The following is a 26,940-nucleotide window of genomic DNA, read 5'->3' on the forward strand; positions in this document are numbered from 1 at the left end:
AAATGGAAAAAGAAGCTCAAAAAGCCAATGAGGAGAAGAATGCTTTAAAAAGTCGAATTTTCCAGAAGGAAAAGGAATTTTAAAAACTCACTGAAGAGAATAACTCCTTCAAAATTAGACTGGAGCAACTGGAAGCTAATGACTTTATGAGAAATCAAGATACTATAAAACAGATCCAAACAAATGAAAAAATAGAAGGCAATGTGAAATATCACTTGAAAAACCACTGACCTGGAAAATAGGTCCAGGAGAGATAATTTAGAAATTATTGGACTACCTGAAAGCCACGATCAAAAAAAGAGCCTAGACACCATCTTTCAAGAAATTCTCAAGCAAAATTGCCCTGATATTCTAGAACCAGAGGGCAAAATAGAAATTGAAAGAATTCACCTATTCACTCTTGAAAAAGATCCCAAAAAGAAAACTCCTAGGAATATTAATAGTCAAATTTCAGAGTTCTCAGGTCAAGTAAAAAAAATACTGCAAGCAATCAGGAATAAACAATTTGAGTATTGTGGAAACACAATCAGGATAACACAAGACCTAGCAGCTTCTACATTAAGGGATTGAAGGGCTTGGAATATGATATTCTGGAGGTCAAAGGAGCTAGGACTAAAACCAAGAATCACTTACCCAGCAAAACTGAGTATAATGCTGCAGGGGAAAATATGGTCATTCAACGAAATAGAGGATTTTCAAGCATTCTTGATGAAAAAACCAGAGCTGAACAGAAAATCTGACTTTCAAATACAAGAAGCAAGAGAAGCATGAGAAGGTAAACAGGAAAAAGAAATCATAAGGCACTTATTAAAATTGAACTATTTACATTCTTACATGGAAAAATGATAGTTGTAACTCATAAGACTTTTCTCAATATGAGGATAGTTGAAGGGAATATATATGTATATATGTATACATTCATATATATGTATATATAGGAGAGTGTATGTGTATATAAGTATATATGTGAGTGTGGGCATATGTGTGTACATGTATACATAGACAGAGGGCACAGGATGAGTTGAATAGGTAGGGATGATATCTAAAAAATAAAATTAAGAGGTGAGAGAGGATTTATTGGGAGACAGAGAAAGTTAAAAAAAAATGTTTTTAAAAAAAATTTGTTTTTTACATGCAACTGGGAAATAAGATATTCAGGCACTGGGGTATAGAAATCCCTCTTGCCCTATTTAGAAAGTTAGGGAGGTGACAGGGGAAGATATAAGAGAGAACAGATTGGGGGAAGGGTTATTCAGTAGGCTTGCTATTTTGGGGTGGGGGGTAGGGGAAAGACGGGGAGAAAAAATTGTAATTCAAAATCTTGTGAAAGTGAATGTTGAAAACTAAAAATAAATACATTAATTAAAAAAAAGAAATTATGAAAGGGCTACAAAACTCTATGACAAACTCAACTTTGCTCCTTCCTTTGTCGAGAGAATCATGGAATATTATAGCTTGGAGGGATTTCGGAGAATGTCTAATCCATCCCTTTCATTTATACAGAGGAGGAAACTGAGGCCTGGAGAGGGAAAGTGACTAAAGAAACTTTCAACCTAATTCTTATTAGGTGTGTTGTATTTCTTTAATTCTTGTAGCTTCTTTTTTTTTTCCCCAAAATAAATAAATCAATTAACAGGCTGGGGTAGGCAATGGCTCCAAAAACCTGCAGCCAATCCTGGCCCCCAACGGGAACACTCCCGGGGAGGGCTCTCCAGAGAGGCGGGGAGGTGGAGGGGGCCTGGCCCGGCCTGGGCTGCCCCTCCACAGGTCCAACGTCCCTGGCTTTCCACACTAGGCTCCCCGTTCCCTGGGCAGCCAGACTGGGGAGCAGCAAGGCCAGATGCTCCTCGCAGGATGGGGAAGGAGGGTGGGGGCTAGCTCCCAAAGACCCCTTTCCTGCAGGAGGTCAGGGTCGGGACATCAAACATCAGTCATCTCATCCTCCAGCTCGGCATTGTCCGGCTCACCCTCCTCCTCCTCGTCCTCCTCTTCCTCATCAGAAGTCACACTGGGATCCTCAGCCTCGGCCAGTCATTTGGGGCAGGAGCAGACGAACAGGTAGTTCTCCCTGAGAACCTTGTGGCGGCTGTGGCGGCTGCGCTCGCGCTGGCAGCAGCAGTCCAGGTAGCTGATGCAGATCTCCTCTCCAGGTTTGATGTCCTCCAGGGCCGTGACACGGAGAAGGACATTGTTTTCTGGGAAGGAGGTCTCTGCATTGGGGACACAGCTGTGGTTGCAGCAGCTCTGGAGCACGAAGAGCCCAGATCCTTCACAGTTGAGGAACTCACCACTCACTCTCTCCGTGTCCTTGTACAGCTGATCGATGAACGCGTCCAGCTGCTCGCGCTCTGAGGGCTTCAGGTTGAGGGCATCACAGCAATGGACCCACTGACTCAGGGAACTGGTCCCAATTCCTTGACCTTTTGTCCCGACAAGAGCAAAAAGAGACCGGAATCCATCTGGCGTAAACCACCGACTCAGCTGTTCTTCATACAGGGCTTCGGTAAAGAGTCGTCTCAGAAGCTCCAACTGGCCCTTAAACTTGTCTCCCAGAAGCTTGGGGATGATCTCTTCCTCCTCATTGGCAGTTTTACTGCAGAACTGGGAGAAGAGTTTGACCCAACGCTCCCTATCCTTTGCCTGCTTCACAGTCGCCACCATCCGGGCCATCAGCATCGGTAGTGGACGCTCCTCCAGGCCTCCTGAAGTTTGTTGAGAGGGTGCTCAGGGTCGTTCTGGGAGGGGCCCAGGCACAGGGCTCGGTGATACTGCTCCAAGGCCGCCTGGCGACACTCCACACTACAATATGCCCCCTGACAGTGAGGGCACATCTGGTGGAGGTCCTTTCGAATGCTGCACTGCTCAGGGTGGGGCAGGGCACCGCAGGTCCTCCCCGACAACCTCTGGGCATTCTCCTCTGCGGTCTCCAGGGCCCGGAGACAGTGGTCACAGGCTCGATGGCGATACAGTGCATTCCAGAGGAGCTGGGAAGCCACCAGAGGCCTCTCCACAAAGATGGTCTCCCCTTTCCGCACGGGCCTTGTAGCAAAGAGCCCTTTGCCCTTGGCGCTGCTCACGGCCGGGCTCGCCGCGCCCACGCAGAAATAGAACATGTCGCGCATGGAGGCCGCCATCTTGGGGGCCTTGTAGGTTCTTATTCCCCACTTGGGTTGAATATATATGGCCAGGACTGGAACTCAGATAGCTTAATGAGTTCATGGCTCTTTCCATTATTCCATGGTACCACTCTAGCCTCATGGATTTAAACAGATTCTTCAATGGTAAAAATCCCTATTTCTAGCATGTAGATTTAGCAATGAATAGAGTGTTAAAATTATAAATAAAGGTACCTATATGCTTAAACAGTATAACAGCTTTTCTTCTTAATTCAAAATTACTACTAGTATGATTTTAGGGCTTATAGAGACCTCCAATATTATTAACTAGGTAGGTACATTACCTTTTTAAAAATCTTATACATTCAGACTCTTTGAGTTATATTTTACTGATTTCTAAACCTTATAGAGTTAGATATCCTAAAAAAATGCATCCATACCTTGATGCATGGTATGGCTGATTGGAAGTTCCCAGAGAGAGCTAGAAAGAAAGGGAGAGGGAGGGATAGAGGAGGGAGAAAGAGGGGAGGAAGGGGAGAGATAAAGGAAGAGGGGAGGAATGGAAGGGAGGAGTGGGGGAGAGAAAGAGGAAGAAAGAAAGCGGGAAAAGGGGAGAGATATAGTCTTTTCTCTAATTTCAAATGAGCCTATAGAAAGAATTCATAATAAAGTCTCTAAAACTTGCTCAAGAGCAGTTACTAGAACCATAATGAAATATTAATATGAGAAGAAAGTAATTGTGAAGTATAATTTGATTTCGTGACAAATACAAAACAAATTTTAGGTCTCTTTGTTGAACCACTTGGATAATTGGTCTCCTACATTAAAATTATTTTGATGTTGTAAAAACTCTAATCAAGCTTCCCCTTTGGATGCTGTTATAAAAATTCAGCTAGAAATATTTATAACTTCAACAATTTAAGAAAGAAGTATGAATGGAAACGGGTAAAGGAAAGGGCCTCTAAGGAAAAGCAGAACATAAAATTTTTTTCTCATTCTGATTTGGGAAAATGAGTTTCACAAAAAAATAACATGATTGTTTCTCAAGCAGCTCAGATGATTTCAATTTGATGCACCTTTAGAGGATGACTCTGTCTTTACATTTCAGGCAGAAGCATAATAGGCAGCAAAGTCAACCAAATTACTGAAACCACAAAAATAAAAATAAAAAAGCCACCCTGAAATTTCGTAAGTATCTCTTAAAGATACAATTATGGAAATTATTTTCAACCATAAAAAATCATTCTGACTGTAAAACTGAGCTGTGGGTGAATTAGGTGAAATAAATCAGAACGAGGAAGCTTCATCCAATACCCTGTACTTTTTCAGAGATAACTGGTTAGATCAATGGGGAAAAAGACAAATATCAGCTTAATTTTGTACTATGGAAACCAGTTATAATTGCTTATGTAGATTCACTAACATTACAATGTTCTTGTCATAGATTATTTAGCACATGTAAAATTTTTCCCCTTAAATGTATTGTGTTTCCATGTTTCAGGCATTTATTTTCAAGGGAACTTGAAAGCTGTACTAATAAAAATGAGAACTTTTACTTTACAGTACCATCCAACAATAGATCACTTACAAGGTAGCCTTTCGAGGCTGAGTATCTTTACTTCCATTGTTCTTTTGGTCAACTGAGCTACTCATATTACGGGAGGTACTTGGTAAGGAGGTATTAGTAGAAGAATAAGGAGATGTATTACCACTGGAATTAAGGGTCCGGAATGAATCATCTGAAAGATATGCACATGTAGACAAATGAAAGATTTACCGTAAAGCATAAAATGCCACAAATTTGTATACACTGTAATTAAGCCAACTTACTAAAATGAATTCTCTTTGAGAATATACATTCATATATACACACACTATATATATTATACACACATACTCACATATATAAAATCACACACATTTATATAGTTATACACAGAAAAATCATTATAGGAAATTGTTATGTAAAATAAATTTACCATGAAGTCTCTGTCACACTATCTCCTCAACCTACCTTCTCAAGAAAGAATCTCATTTTATTGAGAAAAGGAAGGTTATTCATTGTGAGATCCCTCTTTTCCTCTACTCCAAACCTCAAAACCCCTTGATATCATCCACAATTCTCCTCTCCTTCCTGACTCCTCTCTCTAATGAAGAGGAAGCCTTTCATCATGCCAAAGCCAACTCCTCTACACATGCCTTTAACTCCAGTCCCTAATGTCTTCTCTGGAAGACTGCCCCTACAATCATCCTCTACCTTCATCTTTTATCTCTTCCATTCTACTCGTTCATTTTCTGCTACCTAGAAACACATCTAGTCCTTTACATCCTTTAAAAATTTCACTTAATCCTACCATCCTCTGAAACTCATCCTAAAGCTCTTCCCCCTTTCACAGACGAATTCCTGGAAAAAGCTGTGTACCTTTGTAGACTATACTTCCTCTTAGTCATTTCTCAACCCCTTGCAATATGGCTTTTGAACTCATCATTCAACTGACACTGCTCTCTCCAAAGTTACTAAATGATCTCTCAATTTCCAAACTGAATGGCTTTTACTCAATTCTTCTCTTTCTCATCCTTTCTGTAGCATTTGATGCTGCGACCATTCCACTCCCTATTCCTAGATACTCTCTCTAGTTTTTCATTACACCATTCCCTCTCCTTTTCCTCTTACCTGTCCTTCTCAGTCTTCTTGGATAGACCATCCCCTGTATCCTGCCCTTACCTGCTGGTATACTCTGTCCTGGAACTGTTTTTTTCTCTCTACATTTTCTCTCTTCTAGTGAGCTCATTAGCTCCCATAGGTTCAATTATTATCCCTCTGCAGATGATTCCTGGGTCTATCTATCTAACCCTCATATCTTTGCTGAGCTACAGTTTCATTCACATGCATCACCAGCTGCCTTCATGGATACTGCAAAATGAAATGTTTGGCAACTCAAACTCTAACATGTTGAAAACAGAACAGGTTTTCTTTATCTCCAAAACCATTCTTCTTCCAAACTCCTAATTCTGGCAAGGGTACGACTATCCTTTCAGACAACAGAATTCACAACCTCAGTCATGCCTAATTCACCACTTTCCCTCACTGTATGTATCCAAATCAGTTGACTGTTATCTCCTCTCTCACATTTATTCTCTTCCCTCCCCTCTCAGAGCCACTGTCCTAGTCCAGGTCCTCGTCAGCTCTCACCTGGACTGTTACAACAGGTTCCCAATGAGTCTCTCCTCTCCAACCACCCTCCATGTAGCTGTCAAACTGATAGTAGTTCTAGAGCACAGGCCTGAGCATATCACTCCAAGTAATTCCCTCTAAGATCAGATTCAAATTCCTCTGTTTGGCATTTGGAGCCAGGGTGGAGTGATGGGGCTTTAACTTACCTTTCCAGTCTTATTACAGATTACTTCTATGTATACACTCCACAACCCAGTGAAATTGACCTTGTGCCTATCCCATACACATGAAATTCCATCTTATCATAAACTCTGTGTCTTCCCACAGTTGGTCTCCCATGCCTGGAATGCAGAACTTCCTCTCCTTGACCTCTCAGAACTCCCTGTTTCCTTCAAAAGCTCAGTTCAAGTGCCATCACCTACATGAAATCGTTCCTGACACACCAGCTTCTAGTGTCCTCCACTAACAAATTACTTTGCACATATTTTGTCTCCCCAAGAACCAGAGGCTGTTTGATTTTTGTCTTTGTACTCCCCTCATCTAGCATGGTGCTGAGAACACAGGAGACCCTTAATAATTTTTTTAAATTGATTAAGCCAATCAATAACCATTTATTAAGGGCCCACTATGTGCCAGGCACTGTGTGCTAAGTGCTGGGGACACAACAGAAAACAAAAAGAATCCCCTGCTCTCAAGGAGTTCACAGTCTAATCAGTTTAAAAACAACAAAAAACCTCATTTCTATTCAAACATATTTGCTTTTTAGAATCACAAGTCTCTGTCATCTTGTTTTCTTTCTTTATCTTCAACTGAATTTTTTAAGGTTTATACAAACCACTTTTTGGGGGAGCTGATATAAATATTTCGACCAACACAGTATTTCTGAATGAACCAGTAGAATCATAGGATTTAAGAGTTGGTCCATTATTTCTCCCACCATGCTACAATCCACCCAATGCTCACTAGTGCTAAACTCCAGAGACTCTCCTCTGAACCTTGAAGGCCAGGTATATATTGGAAAAGTAAAGGAGAAAAAATTAATTTAGATGATCAATCAAAAATTACTGATCCCATTTATCAGTGTATTTCAGGATAAATAATTTCTTGTCCATCATAACTCTACGGAAGAAAAACCTGTGAAAGGGCGAGTTGACCTGACAAATTTTGTTAAAACCTGTAATGCTGTTCAGAATGATCTCTAACTTGGCCTATGCCATGCAAATCCACTCTTGCCCCAAATGGAAATACATCTACTGCCAAAGGCATCAAATTTAAGTTCCCAAGGCCTGAATAATTCATAAATTCCTAGTTAAGGCTTCATTGTCTAATTTTGCTTACCTCGTGTTAAAGGAAGCTTGACATTTGTATTACTAAGAGTCCCTGGATGTTTTAGTGGGTGTTGGATGCCACTGATAGTTGAGCCTATGGATGCAGGCATTGAATGCCACTGATAGTTGAGCCTATGGATGCAGGCATTGAATGCCACTGATAGTTGAGCCTATGGATGCAGGCCTACACTGTCTTGGTAAACTTATTGAGGACATCATGAAAAGTATGGGAAAGATTTTAATTCTTTTGCTATTATTTTTAAAGACCTTTAAGTAGCTTCACTGACACTGACAATGAAAGCAGATTCAGTATCTTCAGGAATTTCTACCAATGCTTACAATGCAGAAAGTTAAAAGGACATCTTTAGGGGTGGCTAGGTGGAGGAGTGAGTAGGGCATCGGCCCTGGAGTCAGGAGGACCTGAGTTCAAATCCAACCTCAGACACTTAACACTTACTAGCCATGTGACCTTGGGCAAGTCACTTAACCCCAACTGCCCTGCCTTCCCCCTTCCAAAAAAAAAAAGCAAAAAAATAAAAAAAGGACATCATTAGTAACTCAATTTTAACAGTACATTTTCTTTTACCAATATAAAAATTTTCATCATATAAGTTCTATTACTTTATGAAATCTGATATAAAAATAGAATATCTTCTATCATTTATTAATCTCTGGAAGAAATTACTGTAGTAACTTTTAGTCTGTGTCTAAATTTGCCCTGAAAGACTGTGATGTCATTCATACTGACATTTTGTCTTTTCTCTCTCTTCAAACTGTTGAGTAATTGGCTTATAGCACTATAAAAACCAAACAGTATATTCAAGTGTTCTTTCACCTACTTGAAAAAGATTTTATTTCCATAGGGTTTTGATGAAGGCACAGACTTAAGAGAAAATTCTGTACCTAGAAGTGAAGAAATGTTTAACTAGGTTAAGTTCAAGAACATGACATTTTTATTAAACTTAAGACTTCCTATAGTTCAGCTACTTACCAGTATATGAAAGCACAGAAGACTTTCCAATCCCTGAGACAGTAGCTGCATATCCTGTTGTAGAATTTTTACTAAAAAAGAAAATAAATTCTGTGGAACATTTAAAGTGCAGGAACATGTTTCTTACAGACATATAGTAGATAACTTCCTGTAGCACATGGATATAATGTTTTAGTAGAGTTTTAAAATTAATATGCATTGTTTCTATCTTGATAAATATTTTCTAAATCAAAGGTTTCAGCAAATAAGTATTTGACAGTCTTAATATCTAATTCCCGGGGCGGCTAGGTGGTGCAGTGACTAGAGCACTGGCCCTAGAGTCAGGAGGACCCAAGTTCAAAACCAGCCTCACACACGTAACACAAAACTAAAATATGTTAAAAGCAAAAAACATGTGACAATGGGCAAGTCACTTAACCCCAATTGCCCTACTTTCGCCCCTCCAAAAAAGAAAAAAAAATTCAATTCCGAATAGAATTATTATTTTACCACAAACACTTGAATTCTACCTTGAATGCTTGCTTGCAACTCTGAAGCAGTTTAATAAAAATGTTAATTTCCATGCAGTTGAGGCCTTTGAGACAGGCAAATGTTCTTGTAAACATTTTCATCTCTGCAGATAAAGTCCCTTTTGTACTAAACTGATCTAAATCTCTATTCCTTTTATTCCCCATTCTGGGATCTTTTTATTTACTAGGAACCCTTATTAGACTCCCCACAACTGTCTATTAAAAATGTCAGCATACAGTCTTAAAAAATGGGAAAAGGTTAAAACACTTTTAGAAAGATCCTCTACAAAACTTTATTTGTAGCTTTAATAGAGTCCTTCCTATTTCCTTCTTATTGCTTTGCCAATTTAAATGCAGCTGCCATGCTTTATAATATGTTAAAAGCAAAAAAATCATAGGCATTCATTTGAATGACATGGATTTTCCCTTCACTGATCTCCTGTATTTAAAGGCTGGGAATGTCCTCTGCCCTCAGGTTTAAGGAAGAAGACAGGCCCTGCTGCCTTTTGGCATGACAGGCATTCTAGTAGACAATGTAGTGTCAAACTCAAATACAAACAGGGGCCACTAAGGATATCTAAGGATCCCTGCAGCCCCACACCAACTTAAGCTTTAAAATGTAATATTATCCATGTTTTATTCTATTTTTACTTATTTTATTAAGTGTTCCCTAATTACACTTAATCTGATCTGGGCCACATTTGGGAGTCCTGTGGGTTATGTGTTTGACACCTCTGGTGTAGACCACAGTGGCTTCTGCTTCTTGTCAATCCCTGAGGCTTTTTTTTTATCCTTTAGAAGTTACATATCTAGAGTAATGAAGTTCCTTCCACACAAATAAATTTATGCTATGACTCCTATATACGTCACTAAATAGTATGAAGACATAGAGCTTCCGCCATGCTCTGGGCCTAGGGCATCTGCGGTAGTGGTCCTACTTGTATACAAATTAGTGGACTGAATAGCTTTTTAAAGTGATATTCTTTACAAGAATGCATGCTTATTCACTTCCTTCAAGGTCCAACTTAGGCACCAGCTCCTTCATGAAGCCTTCTCTCACTACTGTTAGATAAGAGTGATCTCTCCTTGTCTCAAACTTCTCAGAGCATTTTTTCTGGACTTCTTTGCACTTACTTTCCCTATACTACTCCATATCACAGTTATTTATATCACAGTCATAGATATACATTGCAAAGAGGTAAATTTAGATTTAATGTGAGGAAAAACTTACAAATAATGAAAACTATCCAAATGTAGACGTCTGGAGGCAATGGGTTCAACCTCATCAGAACAAGTACAGCTTGAATGATCCCTTGTCAGTTGTGGAGAGGTTATTATTTAGGGATGGATTGGATTAGATTACCTTTGCAGTCCCTTCCACCTCAGAAATTCTGTGATTATTATGTGTAGGAGTCTTTCCCCATTACGCTATAAGCCTTTTTTTTTTTTTTACTTCAGGATCTGTATTTTATCTTTGTTTCTTTTACAAAGCCTTATGTATGATTGATAATTTAATAAATTCTGAACTGAAATCAAAGGAAATAGGGAAGCTAGGTGGCACTGTGGATAGAGCTCCAGTCCTGGAGTCAGGAAGACTCATCTTTCTGAGTTCAAATCTGGCCTCAGACACTTACTAGCTGTGTGGGTAAGTCACCTAACCCTGTTTGCCTCTGTTTCCTCATCTGTAAAATGAGCTGGAAAAGGAAATGGCAATCCACTCTATTATCTTTGCAGAGAAAATTCCAAATGAGGTTATGAAGAGTTTGGGTATGACTAAAAACAACTGAATAACACAAAAGGAAATAGGTGAACCTGCGATCAATTCTTTAATTTTTTTCCCTTAGGATCAGGTAAATCTAAGCAAAAATAATGAATAAGAACAAGAGAATAAGATTTATAACTGTTGCTTACAAAGTAAAGGGCTAGAACTTAAGACATACCCAGTACACTTTTCTAAGCTGCCATATTTAGGGTGAAGAGCTTGACTACTGAAGGACTGGCTTCTTACCAATTTGGATTTCTTGATTTCTTTGCCTAGAGAAAATAAGTAAAAATAAACATTTTAAACTGTGATTTTTTTTTCACTTTCACTAAAAAAAGGCATATCTAAGTTGTTCTGTCGGAGAGGGGCAATTGAAATATCTGGAATTTAGTCTAGCAAGACATTTTAATTGTACCCTATATTAAGAACATGAAAACAAATAACAAGTTATAAAAGGTACATACTCTAATTGCATGTACCAACTCTTTCCCCACAACTACTATGTATAAAAAGAGTGACGTAGCATAAAAGAAAATTGTTCCTTACTTGTAGATGGGGTACAAGAAGATGATCCCGCAACACTCATAGGAATGGTTTTCGGCAGTACAGCTGATATTTTACTGTCTCTACCTAAAATTTTGTGCAAATGCTGCTGTTATTTTTATCATTCAATTTTTACCAAGCTCTATACATATATAATATTAGGAAATGAAATTCCAAAATCTGTTTCTTCACATACCACCTAAATTTCAGTATTTTTTTTTTTTCACATATCCCTACTTTATTTACTTCAGACTTTGTTATTCATTGCTCAGTCCTCACTCTCTCCTGGTTCTATGTCACTATTACTTTGCTGGAGCTTTATACAGGTCATGTCCTCTTAGTCTCTCCCCACTCCAGTCCATCCTCCATTTAGTCACCAAGGTGATAAAGTGATTTTCCTACAGTGCAGGTCTGACCACGTCACCACACTACTCAATAAATTCCAGTGGCTCTCTATTGCTTCCAAGATCAAATACAAAATGCTGTTTGGCATTCAAAGCCCTTTATAAACCAGACTCCTCTTCTCTTTCTGGTTTTCTTTCACCTAATACTCCACCATGTATTTTGTTGTTGTTGTTGTGAGGCAACTGGGGTTAAGTAACTTGCCCAGGGTCACAATAGCTAGTAAGTCTGAGGCCACATTAGAACTCAGGTTCTCCTGACTCCAGGGCCAGTGCTCTATCCACTGTGCTACCTATCTGCCTCCACTATGTACTCTTCAATCCAGAGACACTGGCTTTCTGGCTGTTCCAGGAGAAGACATTCCCTCTCTTGACTGCAGGCATTTTCTCTGGCCTCCTCCAGGCCTGGAATGTTCTCCTTCCTTAGCTCTGCCCATAGATTTACCTGGCTTCAAGTTCAGACTAAAATCTCACCTTTTACAGGAAGTCTTTCTCCACTCCTCTGACTTCCATTTCTTAATTATTTCCTATTTGTCCTGCATGTAGCTCATTTTTACCTAATTATTTGCTTGTTGCCTCCCCAATGAGATTGTGAGCTCCCTGAAAGCATGGGCTGCTTTTGCCTTTTTTGTATCCCCAATGCTTAGCACAGTGCCTGGCTATAAGAACAGTAAGTTCTTAATAAAGGTTTATTGACCGACAGATTAAGTCAAACTTTTTTAGTGTCATCCACAGTAAGAGTTCTACCATCCTCAATATTTTCTTCAAAGGGAACTAAAATTGCATATTTGATTACTGTTATCATTTATATTTTTCCCAACTCTCTGAAGCATGTGCATACTAAAACCACCTTTTAATAAATGCAAATAAGTAATAGACCCTATCAAGTTAAAAACTGAGAATCGTTCTTCATTCATGATGTAATTATTAAACAGTGAAGGTAAGGAATACAAATGACTTACGTTGTTTCTTTTCAAAGATTTTATCACTACTTGGTCTTCCCTCATTCTGCTGCTTCTCTTTTTCTAGTTGCTCCTGTTATTGAAACATTATTCATAAAATTAAGACAATACAGCTTAAGTAAACTTTAAACTTTTTGTAATGAATGTGATCTTAAGCTTCGAGAATGACATTTAATTTCTTTCTTTCCTTTTTTTGCTTTTTGGAGGGGCAATTGGAGTTAAGTGACTTGTCCAAGGTCGCACGGCTAGTTTTTGTGGTAAGTGTCTGAGGCCAGATTTGAACTCAGGTCCTCCTGACTCCAGGGCCGGTGCTCTATTCACTGCGCCACCTAGCCACCCCTGACATTCCATTTCTTATAAATGAATAGTTCATTAGAAGCATAAAATATGTTTCCAAACCATATTCACTGATGCCACAAGGTTTTCTGAGTTCTTTTTAAAAATTCCTCATGGAAGATGTACCAAAAACAGTAAGTCAATATTTTCTGAAAAGTTAACTCAGAGATTCTCTCATATCAGTCCAAATAAACAACATACCTGTCTTTCAGCTTAGTAATGTTTCATTAGGGTGTTTCAATTTTTATTTTAAAAATTTTCAAAATAATGTTTATGTAGAAAGTAATGGAAAGTAATTAACATTATTTCTTAGTTTTCCACAAAAAGATTCAGTTAATTTGCATTATGTAGAGAAGAAAAGTTGAGCCATTCAAAGAACTGAATTTTCTTGACAAATGAGTATTATGTACTTATATTTACACTATTTAAAAATCCTTTAAATGGAAATCTTTCCAAATAGTATAGATTACTGAACTTTTTTTTTTTTTAAAGCAATTGGGGTTAAGTAACTTGCTCAAGGTTACACGGCCAGTTATTTCTGGGTGTGGTGCTAAGTATCAGAGCCTGGGCTTACTGAACTTCTTAAACAGAAAATGGCTTGTCTTTGTAAAGAGGAATATCCACAACCTTTTTTGTTGGCTTTCATGGGTATGGAATACAATTAATTTTTTTCTTGATGATTCAGGATCATCATCATCAGGATGAGCAGTTACTAGAGTGAGGCACTTAGAGGTTGGGGGGGTACAGTGAAATGAACAATTCTGGAGTTGAGTCATTGTTTCATCATTGAGCCTCTCAGGGGATCAGTTTCTTCACAGGTAAACCAAAGGGCTTGGACTCAATGATCTAAGGCCCTTCTAGTTTTAAATCTTTTCTGCTATTGTGTTCCACAGATACACTGCTGAGCTATTTTCTATCTAGTGTGACGCCTATGGTGCCATGATGCATTCAGGCCTACTATATACTGTTTATAAGCTTATAAGCAGGGTTTTTCCTTGTTATTTCCACCAGGCTTTCCACTTTTATGACAAGCAGTTTAAGCCATTATTGTCAGGCAATTATCTTTGTTTCTGGTCAGTGAATGAACCAAGTAAATAACATCAGGCATAATCTTTGGGTCACTGACACTTTTTGGATACTGTTCTGTTCATCCCACAATCCCACAACATTTTTCCTGTTGCCAGTATTTTTTTCAGTCATGTGCCAGATCTCTGGATTTACTACACATGACATTCTACTGAGAAAGTAATTGGGCACCTTCATTCACAAACGGTATTCCCCACAACCACTTTGTTTCTGCAAAGGGGAAGAATCCTGCTTCTGCATGCCTCAATTTCTGTTTATAAAAAATGTTCCCTGTTTTCACTTTAGAGATATGTAAAAAATGGAAGGAGCAAATCTCTGCATATTCTTAAATAATTCACATTGCCGAAGCAAAACAAACTTATAACTGGTAAGTTTTATCTTCACACCTGCTAACATCTTCCTCATAAGTACTTTGGGCAGATAGGTGGCGCAGTAAATAGAGCACTGGCCCTGGAGTCAGGAGAACCTGAGTTCAAATGTGACCTTAGACACTTAACACTTATTAGCTGTGTGACCTTGGGCAAGTCACTTAACCCCAATTGCCCTGCCTTCCCCCCTCAAAAAAAAAAGGAAAAAAGGAACAATATCAATAAAACCTAACTGTTGAAATTCTTCCTTTTCCTTCCATTAATCTAATGGAATGTATCTAATCTAATGTAAGGGATTAGTTGAGTTAAGAGAACTCTTTATTTGCCTACTCATATTTACAATTTTCTATTTTGTATATAAAAACCTGACATATATATTAAGCATTTATTATTTCAAATAATTAAGACTTCACTATTTTACCTTGTTGAGGGTACAGTCTCATCTGCTTAACCTTATACGTGGGGAATATATAAAATTTGATTTTGGACTAAGCTAAAAGTTGTTCATAGTCAAATCTGGTGGATATGGTAGATGATCAAATCTGATTAAATATTTTGGTGGGGGATTAGAGGAATCAAAACTGAGAAATGACTATGAATAAATGACCATTTTTCTTGTGTGGTTAATAAAATGGCTCTAAAACGTAACTTCACAAAGGAATTTTGACAAGGATAGGTTCATTAGAATGCATGCACAGCTTCCCTGAGTAACTGCTAAAAGATAGCATTCATTTAGATGTATAAGTTTAGAGATGTTTGTTTTAAAAACAATGTTCCCATTATTTTATAGTCCTAGGTTTAATATATTCTATTTAGTAAATTTTCAACATTTATTAAATGTCTACTGTGCAAAACACTAAACCAGGCTGTAATCCTATGTAGTTTAGTTATACATACATAAAGCAGGCCATGAAATTATGCAATCAATATATCGGAACCTTTTTAACCTGCATGTGGGGTTGGCTATTTCTGTCCTTTAGGAATATTCCTTTGGTAGCTGCATGGGGGATGTATTGGAGAGATGCAGGAAGACCAATTAGAAAGATATTACAATAATTTAGGCAAGAGGAGTTATGGGCTTGAACTAAAGTAGTGACTGTATTAGTGGAGAGAGGGGATGAGTGAGAGATATTATAGGGGTAGAATCAAGAAGACCTGGCAACTGTTTAGCTCCGAGGGATCAAGGATGATTCTGAAGTTCTGAACCTGTGTAAATGGAATAATACCAGAAATATGGAAGTTTTGAAGTTCTGAAAAAGGGCAGGTTTTTTTTGGGGGGGCGGAGGAAGGGGAGAAAATTAGTTCTGTTTTGGACATACTTCATAATTGTGAGTACCCCCTCAATATATAGATTTGGAATTAATTTGCAAAGAGATGCTCACTGATGGGCACTGACGAAATCACCAAGAGAGAAAGCGTACACAGAGAGAAGAGAAGAGGGCCCCAGAAAGAACTTCGGGGTACAAATACAGTTAAGGGAGTGGAAATGGTTTATGATTCAGCAAGTAAGAATGAAGAGTGATTGGACAAGTGGGATAATCAAGAGAGAAGAGTGTCATAAAAACCCAAAGAAGACAGAGTATTCTAGTATCCCAACTGAAATAATGTCTCTTTTTACCCTGAAGAAAGAAGGGACATTCATGACTCCTGCCCCAGTCTTTGGTGTAATGTAGAAACACAGAATTTCTGATTTGCAAGATAACTCAGCTGCCCATTAGTACAACCCAAACCCCAATGGAACAGCCACTATAACAAGCCTGATAAGTAGCCATAAAGACTGTTTTATGAAGACCTCCAATGAGGGAGAATCCACTTCCTCCCCAAAACTGCCCATTCATTTTTCAACATAGCTTCTCTAACATTCCCAGTTCTTTTAAATAATTTTCATACCACATGAACTCTTATCATCCCACCTACACTCTTCTGAACACATCTTCCAGCATAACATGTCCTTCTTAAGTTGCTACATCCAGAACTGAACACAATAATCCAGATGTGGTCCGGTTACCTTTAAAAAAAAAAATTATCCACACTACTGACTCACATTGAGCTTGTATTCTGCCCAAACCCCTACATCTTTTTCAGACATACGACTATGATTCCTCCGTCTTATGTTTGTGAAACTGACTTTTCATAATCACTGCTCCCCATTCTGGATGTCAACAAATACCTCTTCAGTGATCTGTTTTACAATTTTCCCAGGAACAAAATGCAAGCTCTCTAGCTAAAAAGTAGCTTACAGGCTTTGTTTTATTTCCTCTTGAAAATTAGGACATTTTCCCTTCTCCAGTCATTTTCCATAATCTGTCAAATATCACTGAAAGGCCTTGCTAATCCCATTTATCAATTCTTTCACAACCTGAAGATACAGTTCATCTGGAACAGGTGACTTGAATTCATCAAAGGTAACTAGCTGCTCTCTCACCATCTCTTTACTCATCTTGGAGATCAACTCCATTATTATTAAACATTTTGGCTCTGCCATTTCCTATACAAAGGTCATTTTCCTTGTCCAAGAAAACAGCAGATAAGAATTGAGCAATTCTTCTATTCTTTTGTGTTATCAACATTCCATTCAGCCCAAGCAATAGTCCTATCCTTTCTTCAATTCTCCTTTTTCCTCTAATACACCTTTAAAAACCTTTTTTGTTGTTGTTCTTCACTTTTCTTGTGAACCTCAGCTCCTTCTAAGCATTAGTGCTCCCAACACTGTTGTGACAAGTTCTTATATTTGTCCCTTGTTACTTGTCCTTGTTTCCACCTTCTGTACGTATGTTCTACAAAAACCTCAGTTGGCTAGTAAATCCTCAAGTATCCAAATAGGTCTCTAGACAATTCTCATTTTTCTGACTCAATGGAATAATATCTCTTTATATTTTCAGAATTTTTGTTCTTGAAAGGTTCTTATTCCTTGTAGGCTGGTTTCCACGAGGTTCATCCCTATCCTTCTTGAACCCTTTAAAATTTGTTCTCCTAAAGTTTAGGGTGTATGTAACACTGTTTCTGGCTTTCTATTTCTTTCTCCATCATGAAGTATAAGAGACATGGTCATTTTTTTTAATGTTCCTATCATTTGCATCCTGGTTACCTATGCCTCCCTATTAGTGAGAAGCAGATCCTGTATGGAATATTCCTTTATTAATTTCCCCATCCTGTAGAGGACGACATTATCACTAAGGTGTGCCAAGAAGATTTTTAGCTGCTTTGCTTCTGGGAGACAGAAAACTCTAACAGATGTTTGATGACAAAATCACTTGTGGTCCCCTCTGGCGCTTACTGCCATGCATTCTTTAGTTCTTGCTCCTGAACCTCTTCCCATGAAGATATCTTTTTAGCTATTCACGCGTTATCTTTCCCCTTTTACATGTCTTCTTTCTTTTGAATAAGGTATGTCTTTCTAGAGTCACATATATTCCAGTGACAGATCTCATCCCATCAAGTCTCAGTGATACTGAGGAGGTCAAATGTTTTCCTTGCACTAGGACCTCTAGTTCTTCTTACTATTGCGCAGACTTTAATAACAACAATAACTAACACATATATTGTCTTAAGATTTACAAAGTGATTTACATACATTATTTTATATGATCCACATAACAACCTTATGAAGGAGAAGTGACGATTATCTGCATTTTCCAGATAAGGAAACATTCCAATACAGACACACTGCAGTCACAGGATTTACTACTGGCTCCTTGTTTTGATTTTTCTCTTCTGTGACCCTCTGCTACTCTTCTCTCTCTGTCACTGTAGTTATCTCCTATTGTATCTATGTTGGTACATATAACTAATCAGTTCTCTTTCTCTTATTCATATGAGTTTAAGGTCCTTTTGATTAGATTTTCAATATGCCCAGCAAGTACATTTTTATGAAGCTTTGTTAGATGCATTCAATTTCTGGCCAGCACCTGTTGTCCCTGTATGGAAAGCCATGGTCCACAAGTCCCAGTCTTCATCCTGTGTAAAAATTTCATGTCCATGAACCTCTTCTATTTCCTCCTCTACAAAATTGGTGTTTGGGTGAGATAGCCTCCAAGGTCCCTTCTAGCTGTAGATCTAGGAGACTAGGATACTAGTCTCAGATTCCATACTTCCCAAATCTATTTTTTTTTCTAAATCCCTTGCCTTCATTGGACAACAGTGAGAAAAATGCAAACTGTGCTCTACTTTGGTCTTCAGTTTCTTGTCCAAGATTTTGTAATCTTTAGTAAAACTTTTTAGGCTCCTTCTTCACTATAATGTATGCCCTCCTGAATCACCAAAAGGGGAATAAGTCTTTGGAGGTTTCCTTAGTCTTTAGATAAATTCCTTTCTCCTGTTTATATCACGTTGACAAATTGTTCAGTGGCCCTCTGAAGAAGAAGTCATCAACCACGACTTTTCCTCTTCTTCCTCTGACTTTTTCCAGGTGATTTCTTCCCTGGTAGCATATAAGGTTCTCCTACACCATTCCTCAGGAGAAGCTGCTGCTTCTTCCTCAGAAGATCTAGTTCCCCTCTCTTCAGAAGAAGCCTCACATCTATTTGTCAGTTCTAAGTCTACAGCTAGCCTTCTCCTTCTCTTCCACATCTGGTCGACATTCTTCCACTTTCCAACCTCCTGACATGGGCTCAAGTCTCCCCAACTCCATCTTCACATTCATTTCTTCCTGTGGAAGCCTAGTTTCTGTTTCCTTTAAAAACAGTCCATTTTCCCTGTCGACATGGAGTATGTAGATGTATTCCTTGGGTCCTTTTCATCTTCTTTTTGAGGGAGTTGAGGGGATTAGGATTCCAAGTAGTTAATTGTGGGAAATAAGCCACACCAGTTCCATCTTGTGACTCAATTCTAGAGCTAGCTCAGTTTCCTTTCTATTCAATTATGGGTCTAGTCCAATTTCTGCCTTGTGAGAAGATTTTCTTCAACTGTGGGAATTGGGAAAAAGCCTTATTGCATTGTTTGAATCTAGCCTTGTGTGGTTGGGAAAAATGGACCATTTCTACCTGCTGCTTAGAGACCCTTAACTAAGGACCTAGTTTATGCTGACCAGAACCTTAGTCAGATCCAAAGATTGTTGCCAAGGAGTTTTCTCACAATTGTACATCTCAATCAACCCATACATCTTATCTGAAAACTGACCTTGTATGGATCAATCAATTATTGTTTCCATGTTCCTCTGATTGCTCACAGACACTTGGTGGGGGGCAGAGTAGGACACCTCCTTTTCTGATTTTAGGGAATTGTACCTGTTCACTCCCTCCCAATTTGGAAAAGTCCTTACTCTTTCCTTCAATTAGAAATCAGATTACCTAATGTTGTATCCTGGTTAATTGTTTCCTTTTCATTAATTGACCTTATTTGATTGTTTTTAATGTACAGAAGTCTGTCTTTCCCTGTATTGAGACCAGGCCAAAACTGACAGGGCCTAGTCCTGCTTTGTTGGGCAACTGCCATGCATTGCATAATAAACTGATATGCTTAGAAGATTTAACCTTTATTTCCTCAGTCATTTCATCTTTCACCTGCTACATCTTCCCTGAGGAAGACCAGTCTACAGCCTCAGAACACAGATATTAGTCACACTGTGTGTGGTTCATGGACCTTAAACTGCTATAAAGAAATGTGATTCCAGATAGAATGAGTAAAATCTTAAATAATTACTTCTATAAAGATAAAAAATTTTTGAGAGGCAGCATGGTGCAGTGGATGGGAGAGTTAGTGTTGAAGCTAGGAAGACCTAGGTTCAAGTTCAATCTCTGACATATACTAGCTGTGGGATACTTGGCAAGGCAAGTTATCTCGCAACCCCCTAACACTTAAGTTGAAGAAAAAGTGCCAACCCGCATTGATCGAAGGAGTTTACTCACCTACGAGTTCCTTAAGCCAATGAAATCACAGTTCTAGGCTCCCTCCCAGTACTTATATGAAAGGCACTGAGGATAGGACCAAGATGTTTAAGACCCAGAAGCTATGCATAAAAAACTGGCAATTTGGTGGGAAGAAAAATGATATGTAAGTGAACAATTACTAGACTGGCTAAATAAAAACCACATCCTTAAACATTAGATTTATTTTAAAGAAAAAAATGGATAAACAATGAAATATAATGATCATAGGATAGGATGAAGTTTTTATACAATTCATCTTTGAAGAAAAAACATGGTTTATTTCTGGACAGATATGTGAAATAAAAATGACTTAAAAACACACAAGAGGTACAAAATGCTATGAGAATTCATAGGAAGGAGAGACTGATTTTTGTCTGGGGATATCAAAGAAGGCTACAAGAGAGAAATGACATTTGAGCTGGGGCTTGGAAGGTAATGGCATGAGCAAAGACAAGGAGGCAGGAGAGTGATAGGGTCTACTTGGGAAAACAGTGGGATTCCAGCCACTAGGGCACCTGAAGGAAAGTAGCATGAGTTGAATCCCAAAAGGGTGGTTCAGGGTGGACTATGGAGGCCCTTTGTTAACAGTCTAAAACACATGATTTTATGTGATAGGAAATGGACTGTCATTGAAGGATTTGGGGCATAGTAGATGATGTGATCAGCTTTATGTATGTGCTAAAAAAGTTTAATGTGATAGCAGATAGATATCTTATATAAGATAAATAGATCCCTTCAGGTGAGGAGGTTACATCCTCAAGGCAAATTGTGCTGTGGTTTTGGAAAAAAATGATTTTGTTCTCTTCTATACTAGCTAATGGCATGATAGAGGGCATTAAGACGAGAGGGGTGACATTTCTTTGATTTGGAAATCTCAATATCACAGAAAACACCAAATACAAGCAAAATTCCCTTAAAGTAGGAATTTCCCCAAGGCTTTTGTCCTCTTTCCTTCCTCTAAATTCAATTAAAACAATCAGAGGAAGATTGGTATCCCTCTAATTCATGAAAGGCTGTAATAAAAAGCATCAGATTTTCTCTTTAATCTTTTAAGAAAAATATAGGAGGAAAGGACCATTGAGAAGATTCTCATTAAGTTTAGTCCTAAATGTATAGTTGTCTTCTACTGGGGATGCTTCTTCTATGCTTCTACACAATAAAAGCATTGGGAAAAATAAAACAAAACAAAACCTACCATTTCCAAAAGAAGGAGCTCTTCTCTTTCTTTCTCCTGATCCAATAAATCTTTTTCATAAAACCTTTTCTGAAACTGTTTAAAGTTTAAAATGAAATTGTGAAACATTAATAATTAGTTTACCAGAAATATTAAATATTCCTTTCAAAGTGAATAGTCTACTTACAGCATCCATAGACATTTCCATTCTGTCCAACTCTAACACAGTCTATTAAAAGAGTTAAAATCTTGGTTATTATTTTTTATTCCAAAACATTAACTCAATTAAATCAGTCAATTATTTCTTAAAAATAAATAGGGAGGAAAACTTGAAAAAAAAACCTACGCTATGGTAAGCTGGAGCAGAGGATGTTCAGCAGGTCCCTCTAATTCTAAGCTGGAAAATTCTATGAAATCAGCACAGCATATGTTAGTACTAAAAGCATTAAACATACTATTAACCTATAGGGGAATAATGCAATGTAATTATGCTGTAAATATAATGATGATAATGATGATGATGATGATGACGATGATGATGATGATGATAATAGCTAAAATTTGTATGTTGCTTTAAGGTTTGCAAAGCACTTTGCAGAAGTCATCTCATTTGATCCTCACAACAATTCTGTGTGGTAGGTGCTCATTTTACAGATAAGGAAATTAAGCCTGGAAGGGGTTAAGTGATATGCCCAGGGTCACATAGCTAATAAATGTCAAGTAGGACTTGAACTCAGGTCTTCCTGCCACCATGTCTGGCACTCTTATCCACTGAACCATCTAGCTGTCTCACTTAACCTAGGCCTATCCTTTATCATATTTTCCATAGTACTTTGTGCCTATCCTTTACACTTATTTTGATCTTTATAAGTATATTCGGCTTAGCTGATTTCTATTAATTCTGAAGACCAAAACAGTATGAATTTTAATAAACCAATATAGTGATGATTAAGCTTGTATCTTATGGCTATAGCTATACAAGGCCAACCTGTATTGTGTTCTTTTATCTAAAATACATTTTTTCTGCTCTCTTTCACATTAAAAGTTAATGACAAGCTAATAAGGATACTAAGACAGTGGTGGATTAGACCAATTCTAAGGCTTTGGTCTACAAATTTCTTCTTACCATGTCAGAATTATACTTAACTGAAACAAAACATAATAAATATCACATTATGAAAGACCAATAGTTTGGCTAGTACAGAATTCTGCTTCTGACAGTCAGTTGATAAGCTTATATTTAAGTGCTTCAGAGATTGTGTCAAGTACTGTACACATAAAGACAAAAACTAGGAGCCTACCCTCCACAAACTCACACTATAAAGGGGGAGACAACATGTTTATAACTAGGCAAATATAAGACATACAGAGTAGATGGAAAGTAATCTCAAGAAGGAAGGGCTTAGCAGCTGGAGGGACCAGGAATGACCTCCTGAAGAAAGTGGTACTTGAACCAAGTTTTGAAGGAAGCCAAAGAAACCAAAACATGGAGGTCAGGATGCAGAATATTCAGGCACGGAGGGCATATAATAAAGGTACAGAGACAAGACATAGAGTGTTGCGATTGAGAAACTGTAAGTAGTCCAGAAGAGCTAGACAGCAGAGTGCAAGAAAGAGTAAAGCATTAGAAGACTAAAAAAGTAGAAAGGGACCAGGTTATAAAGAGCTTTAAATGTCAGAGGACTTTAATAAGGAATATAAGGATAGAAGGAAGCTCAATAGATTAAGCAATAAAGAGAGAGCTATTCAGTAGGGTGGCAGAAATATACTAGAAGAGGTTGAAGAATGAGGGGTTGGTAAGGAGGGTGGTGCAGAAAACACAGACTATCTTGAGGAGAGCTGAGATTTCATGCTGGATGACCTCAAAGATTTTAGTGAGAGTGAGTGTAAGGAATAGTGGAAGACTTGGTCTTTGCTTGAAGAATATGGTAGGAGTAATATCATAAGGCCCTACTCCACATAGATGGAGCTAGTATTCCTTTAAAATGTACTAAAACTATCCTTGAGACTTTACTGGCCCAGAGGCTGAAAGATTGAACCACCAATATATCTTCCTGGGGTTCTAAGTGCATAAGCTAGAAGAGTCAGGAGCTCCTCCTTTATGCTTCTGAGTAGAACACCATGGCTAACACAGAAACCTGGAAGCTACACCCAAGGGAATCAATGCTGTATTCTTTCTTAATATTCTTTCCCTGTCATGGTTAAAGTAGATCTTCTTTTGTTAAATGTTACATGTCTTATTTGTGCCTCATTTCATTTCAATTCCAAACCTAAAGCACTAGACCAGCTTGAATCAGGTCTGGCCCCTACCTTACAAAGATAAAAGGGAAACTTGGAAGCAGTTGTTTTGGAAATAATGGAATTAGTCAATAAACAACTGTTAGACACTTAATGTGTGCCAGGAACTCTGCTAAGTGCTGGGGACACCAAAAAAAGTAAGAAACAGTCCTTGCTCTCACGGAGCTCTGAGTCTAATGGGGGAGACAACAAGGAAACAACTTTGTGCAAACAAGCTAACAGCATAAACAACAGAGGGAGGGAAGGCAACAAGATTAAGAGGGGCTGTGAAAGGATTCTTGTAGATAGGGGGTCTAAGCTACAAAGGTAATGTTAATAGGCTTTGATAACAGATTCCATAAGGTGGCGGTATGTGTGGGGGGTGTTAGAGACAATAAGCAGGCCAGGATGACATCTTGGTTGTGAGCCCAGATGAGGAGAGTAGTAATAGATCCTGGGAGGATAGTAGTGCCCTCAAAAGCAATAGGAAAGTTAGGAAAAGGGGGAAGGTAAGATTGGAGGGAAGATGATAAGTTCAGTTTTATAAATAGTATTATGTCAGAACGTCTATAGGATATCTAGTTTTAAATGTCTAATAGGCAGCTAGAGATGCAAAACTGGAATTCAGCAGAGAGCAAAGGTTGGATAAGTGAAGTGAGAATCATCAGTAGAGAGATGATAAATGAATTCATGTGAGCTGATAAGATCACCAAGTGAAATAATATAGAGGGAGAAGAGAAGAGACCTCAAGAGAGTCCTGTGGGACACCCGTAGTGTGTGACCTAGATGAAATGATCTGGATGAAGAAGCAGCAGCAGAATCTCGGAAAAAGTGTTCAGACTGGTGTGGAGAACCAGAACAGAGTAGTGTAATGAAAATCTCCAGAGAAAAAAATATCAAAGAGGAGGGGGTAATTGACAGTGTCAAAGGTTGTAGCGAGATCAAGAATCATAAGAGAGAAATAAAACATTTACTATTCTGCAGTTAAGGACCCAGCTGAGGTTGGAAAGCATAAGAAAGTTATTTTTAACAAAGTCCTTAGCACTTTCAAATGGTTTAACATCAGAAAATGCTATGATTTTATCAATGGAAATCTATTAAAGAAGAGTCATTACTATCTGCTTTGCCACAGCACAATAAGGACCACAGGACCTTTCCATTTGACTTGCAGCTGAAAACTTGCATATGTGGTGTCTCCCCATTAGCATCTCCACGAGCTCCTTGAGAGCAGGAACAGTCTTATTTGTGTCCTCGGTATTTTGCACATAGTAAGCACTCAAAAATGATGTTTTTCATTCACTCATTCATACACTTTGTTAGATCTCTAGCAGTGTCCGGCCACTTACAAGTAGGAACAGAGAAAGGTAACAGGAGGAGTGATCCTGAGCTGAACGTCAGTAGCAGAAAGTCAAGTGGGAGGGTTGGAGAACAGCCAATAGAAAGAAAGAAGAGAAGGCAATACAGAAATACCTGACCATGGTGTCAATGACTGAATAGGGAGGAAAAAGAGACAGAGTAGGGTTGATAACCTGGAAGAAAAGAGGAAGAATCAAGGGACTGATGTGAAACTAACAGTGGACAGGAAGAGGTCAAGAGAAGACAAGAGACTGTGGTAAAAAAAGGGAGATTTTCAAATTTCAGGATTCTGGATCTGGAAAAGTTTTATGTGATGGTGAGTTTTAGGGCATGGTGCCCCCTTTGACACTGTCCTTAAGATCAGGATTGTTCAAGGGACATCTTTAATAAATCTTTGATAACCCATTATGTGGCCATCATCTAAAAGTTTTAGTAAATCTTTATTAAACTTGTTTGTATTTTTGGCTTATACAATCTCTTGGAGATAATAAATATTTTCACTGCAGAAATTAACTCTCACATACACATAGAAGCTTCTAGATAATTCTGTAGCCATTTGTCATCATCAACATTTGTAATAAACTGAGATTAGACATTCCAAATTTTTTTTAAGTTTCTATTTAGGTACACATAGAGCTGCTTGAAAGTTTTATAATTATTTTAAAAGAATTTATGTTTCAATGAATTAAAATTATATAAATAAAAAATAAATCAAGTGTGGTCAGGTCAACTGATATCAAAAAGGCCAAATTTTGAATTAAAGGAAAAGAGATATACTGAGAGATTGGTATGAGAATTTGCAGTTTACTGGCAATCCTTATAAAAAGGTTCCCACAGTTTGGAGGATTCCATTATCAAATGCCTTAAGGACTGTCAACATTGTTTAAAAAGAAATTTCCTGCGTTATTGAAGTGAGGCAGAAGAGTTTTTCCCAGCTCTAAATCCAATGTCAATATCAGTCAATAAACTTAAAACAATATACCATGCAAATGAATACTAAGAAACCAACTATATTTCTTTATAATCCAAATCAAATTCACAAAAATAGGCTTGCTATGACCTTGTAAAAATTATTAATTATAAATATTCAAGTGATTCATAATTGTTTGAAGCTTAAATTAAATTAGACTCCACCTCATCTCCTTATCTTCCTGTACATGCCATTAAGAGAATTCTTTAGGGGCAATACATATAAAAACAGGAAGGCGTGTGGCACAGCAGAACGGGCATTGAACTGGGAGTAAAGAGATCTGCATCTAGGTGCCTGGCTCTGTCACTAACTAAGCTGTATACTTTGGCAGATCATTTAACCATTTTTGGCTTTAATTTCTTTATTTGTAAAATGACAGGACCTTTCTAGCTTCAATCTTCTATAAAATATGTCAATGTCATGAACAAAGGCTTTTGTTCACTTGAATTAAATAATGTTTTATTCTGAAGTCTTAGTCAGCTATGTTCACCCACTAAGTCAGTTTATATTAAGAAATTTTAATTCTCTTAGATCACATCCAAAAAGAACTACAAAGGCTCATGCAGGATGTTTTCCAATTCCTATTCTTAAAATAAAGGATTTAGATGAGTTTTCTAACCCCAAAAGCCAGAATGGCAAAGTAATGATCATTGTTCTTTTACCTTCCTAAGAGGTCTGGTGCCCTGGAGATAAAGAGCTGACCTCAAGGTCAGGAACAT

At 38.1% G+C, this 26,940-nt stretch overlaps 1 protein-coding gene and 1 pseudogene across 5 annotated transcripts in view; both read right to left on the reverse strand.

Moving 5' to 3' along the window:
* Positions 1–26,940, reverse strand: part of PPP4R4 (protein phosphatase 4 regulatory subunit 4) — a 136,787-nt gene that overhangs the window by 4,391 nt on the left and 105,456 nt on the right. For 3 of the 5 annotated variants that reach the window (XM_069086011.1, XM_069086012.1, XM_069086007.1), the window contains 7 exons: positions 21,806–21,847; positions 21,640–21,714; positions 12,788–12,860; positions 11,428–11,511; positions 11,060–11,153; positions 8,611–8,681; positions 4,705–4,855 (listed from right to left, as the gene is read on the reverse strand). In XM_069086011.1, the coding sequence (XP_068942112.1) occupies positions 4,705–4,855; positions 8,611–8,681; positions 11,060–11,153; positions 11,428–11,511; positions 12,788–12,860; positions 21,640–21,714; positions 21,806–21,847 (590 nt within the window). The remainder of the gene's footprint in view (positions 1–4,704; positions 4,856–8,610; positions 8,682–11,059; positions 11,154–11,427; positions 11,512–12,787; positions 12,861–21,639; positions 21,715–21,805; positions 21,848–26,940) is intronic. The other 2 variants (XM_069086008.1, XM_069086009.1) reach the window with 2 other exon arrangements.
* Positions 1,442–3,134, reverse strand: LOC138159716 (histone-lysine N-trimethyltransferase SMYD5 pseudogene; annotated as a pseudogene).

The sequence above is a fragment of the Petaurus breviceps genome, unplaced genomic scaffold (assembly GCF_028583685.1).
Source record: "Petaurus breviceps papuanus isolate PSGF00001 unplaced genomic scaffold, PetGlider_PUasm1.0 177, whole genome shotgun sequence".
Taxonomy (NCBI): domain Eukaryota; kingdom Metazoa; phylum Chordata; class Mammalia; order Diprotodontia; family Petauridae; genus Petaurus; species Petaurus breviceps.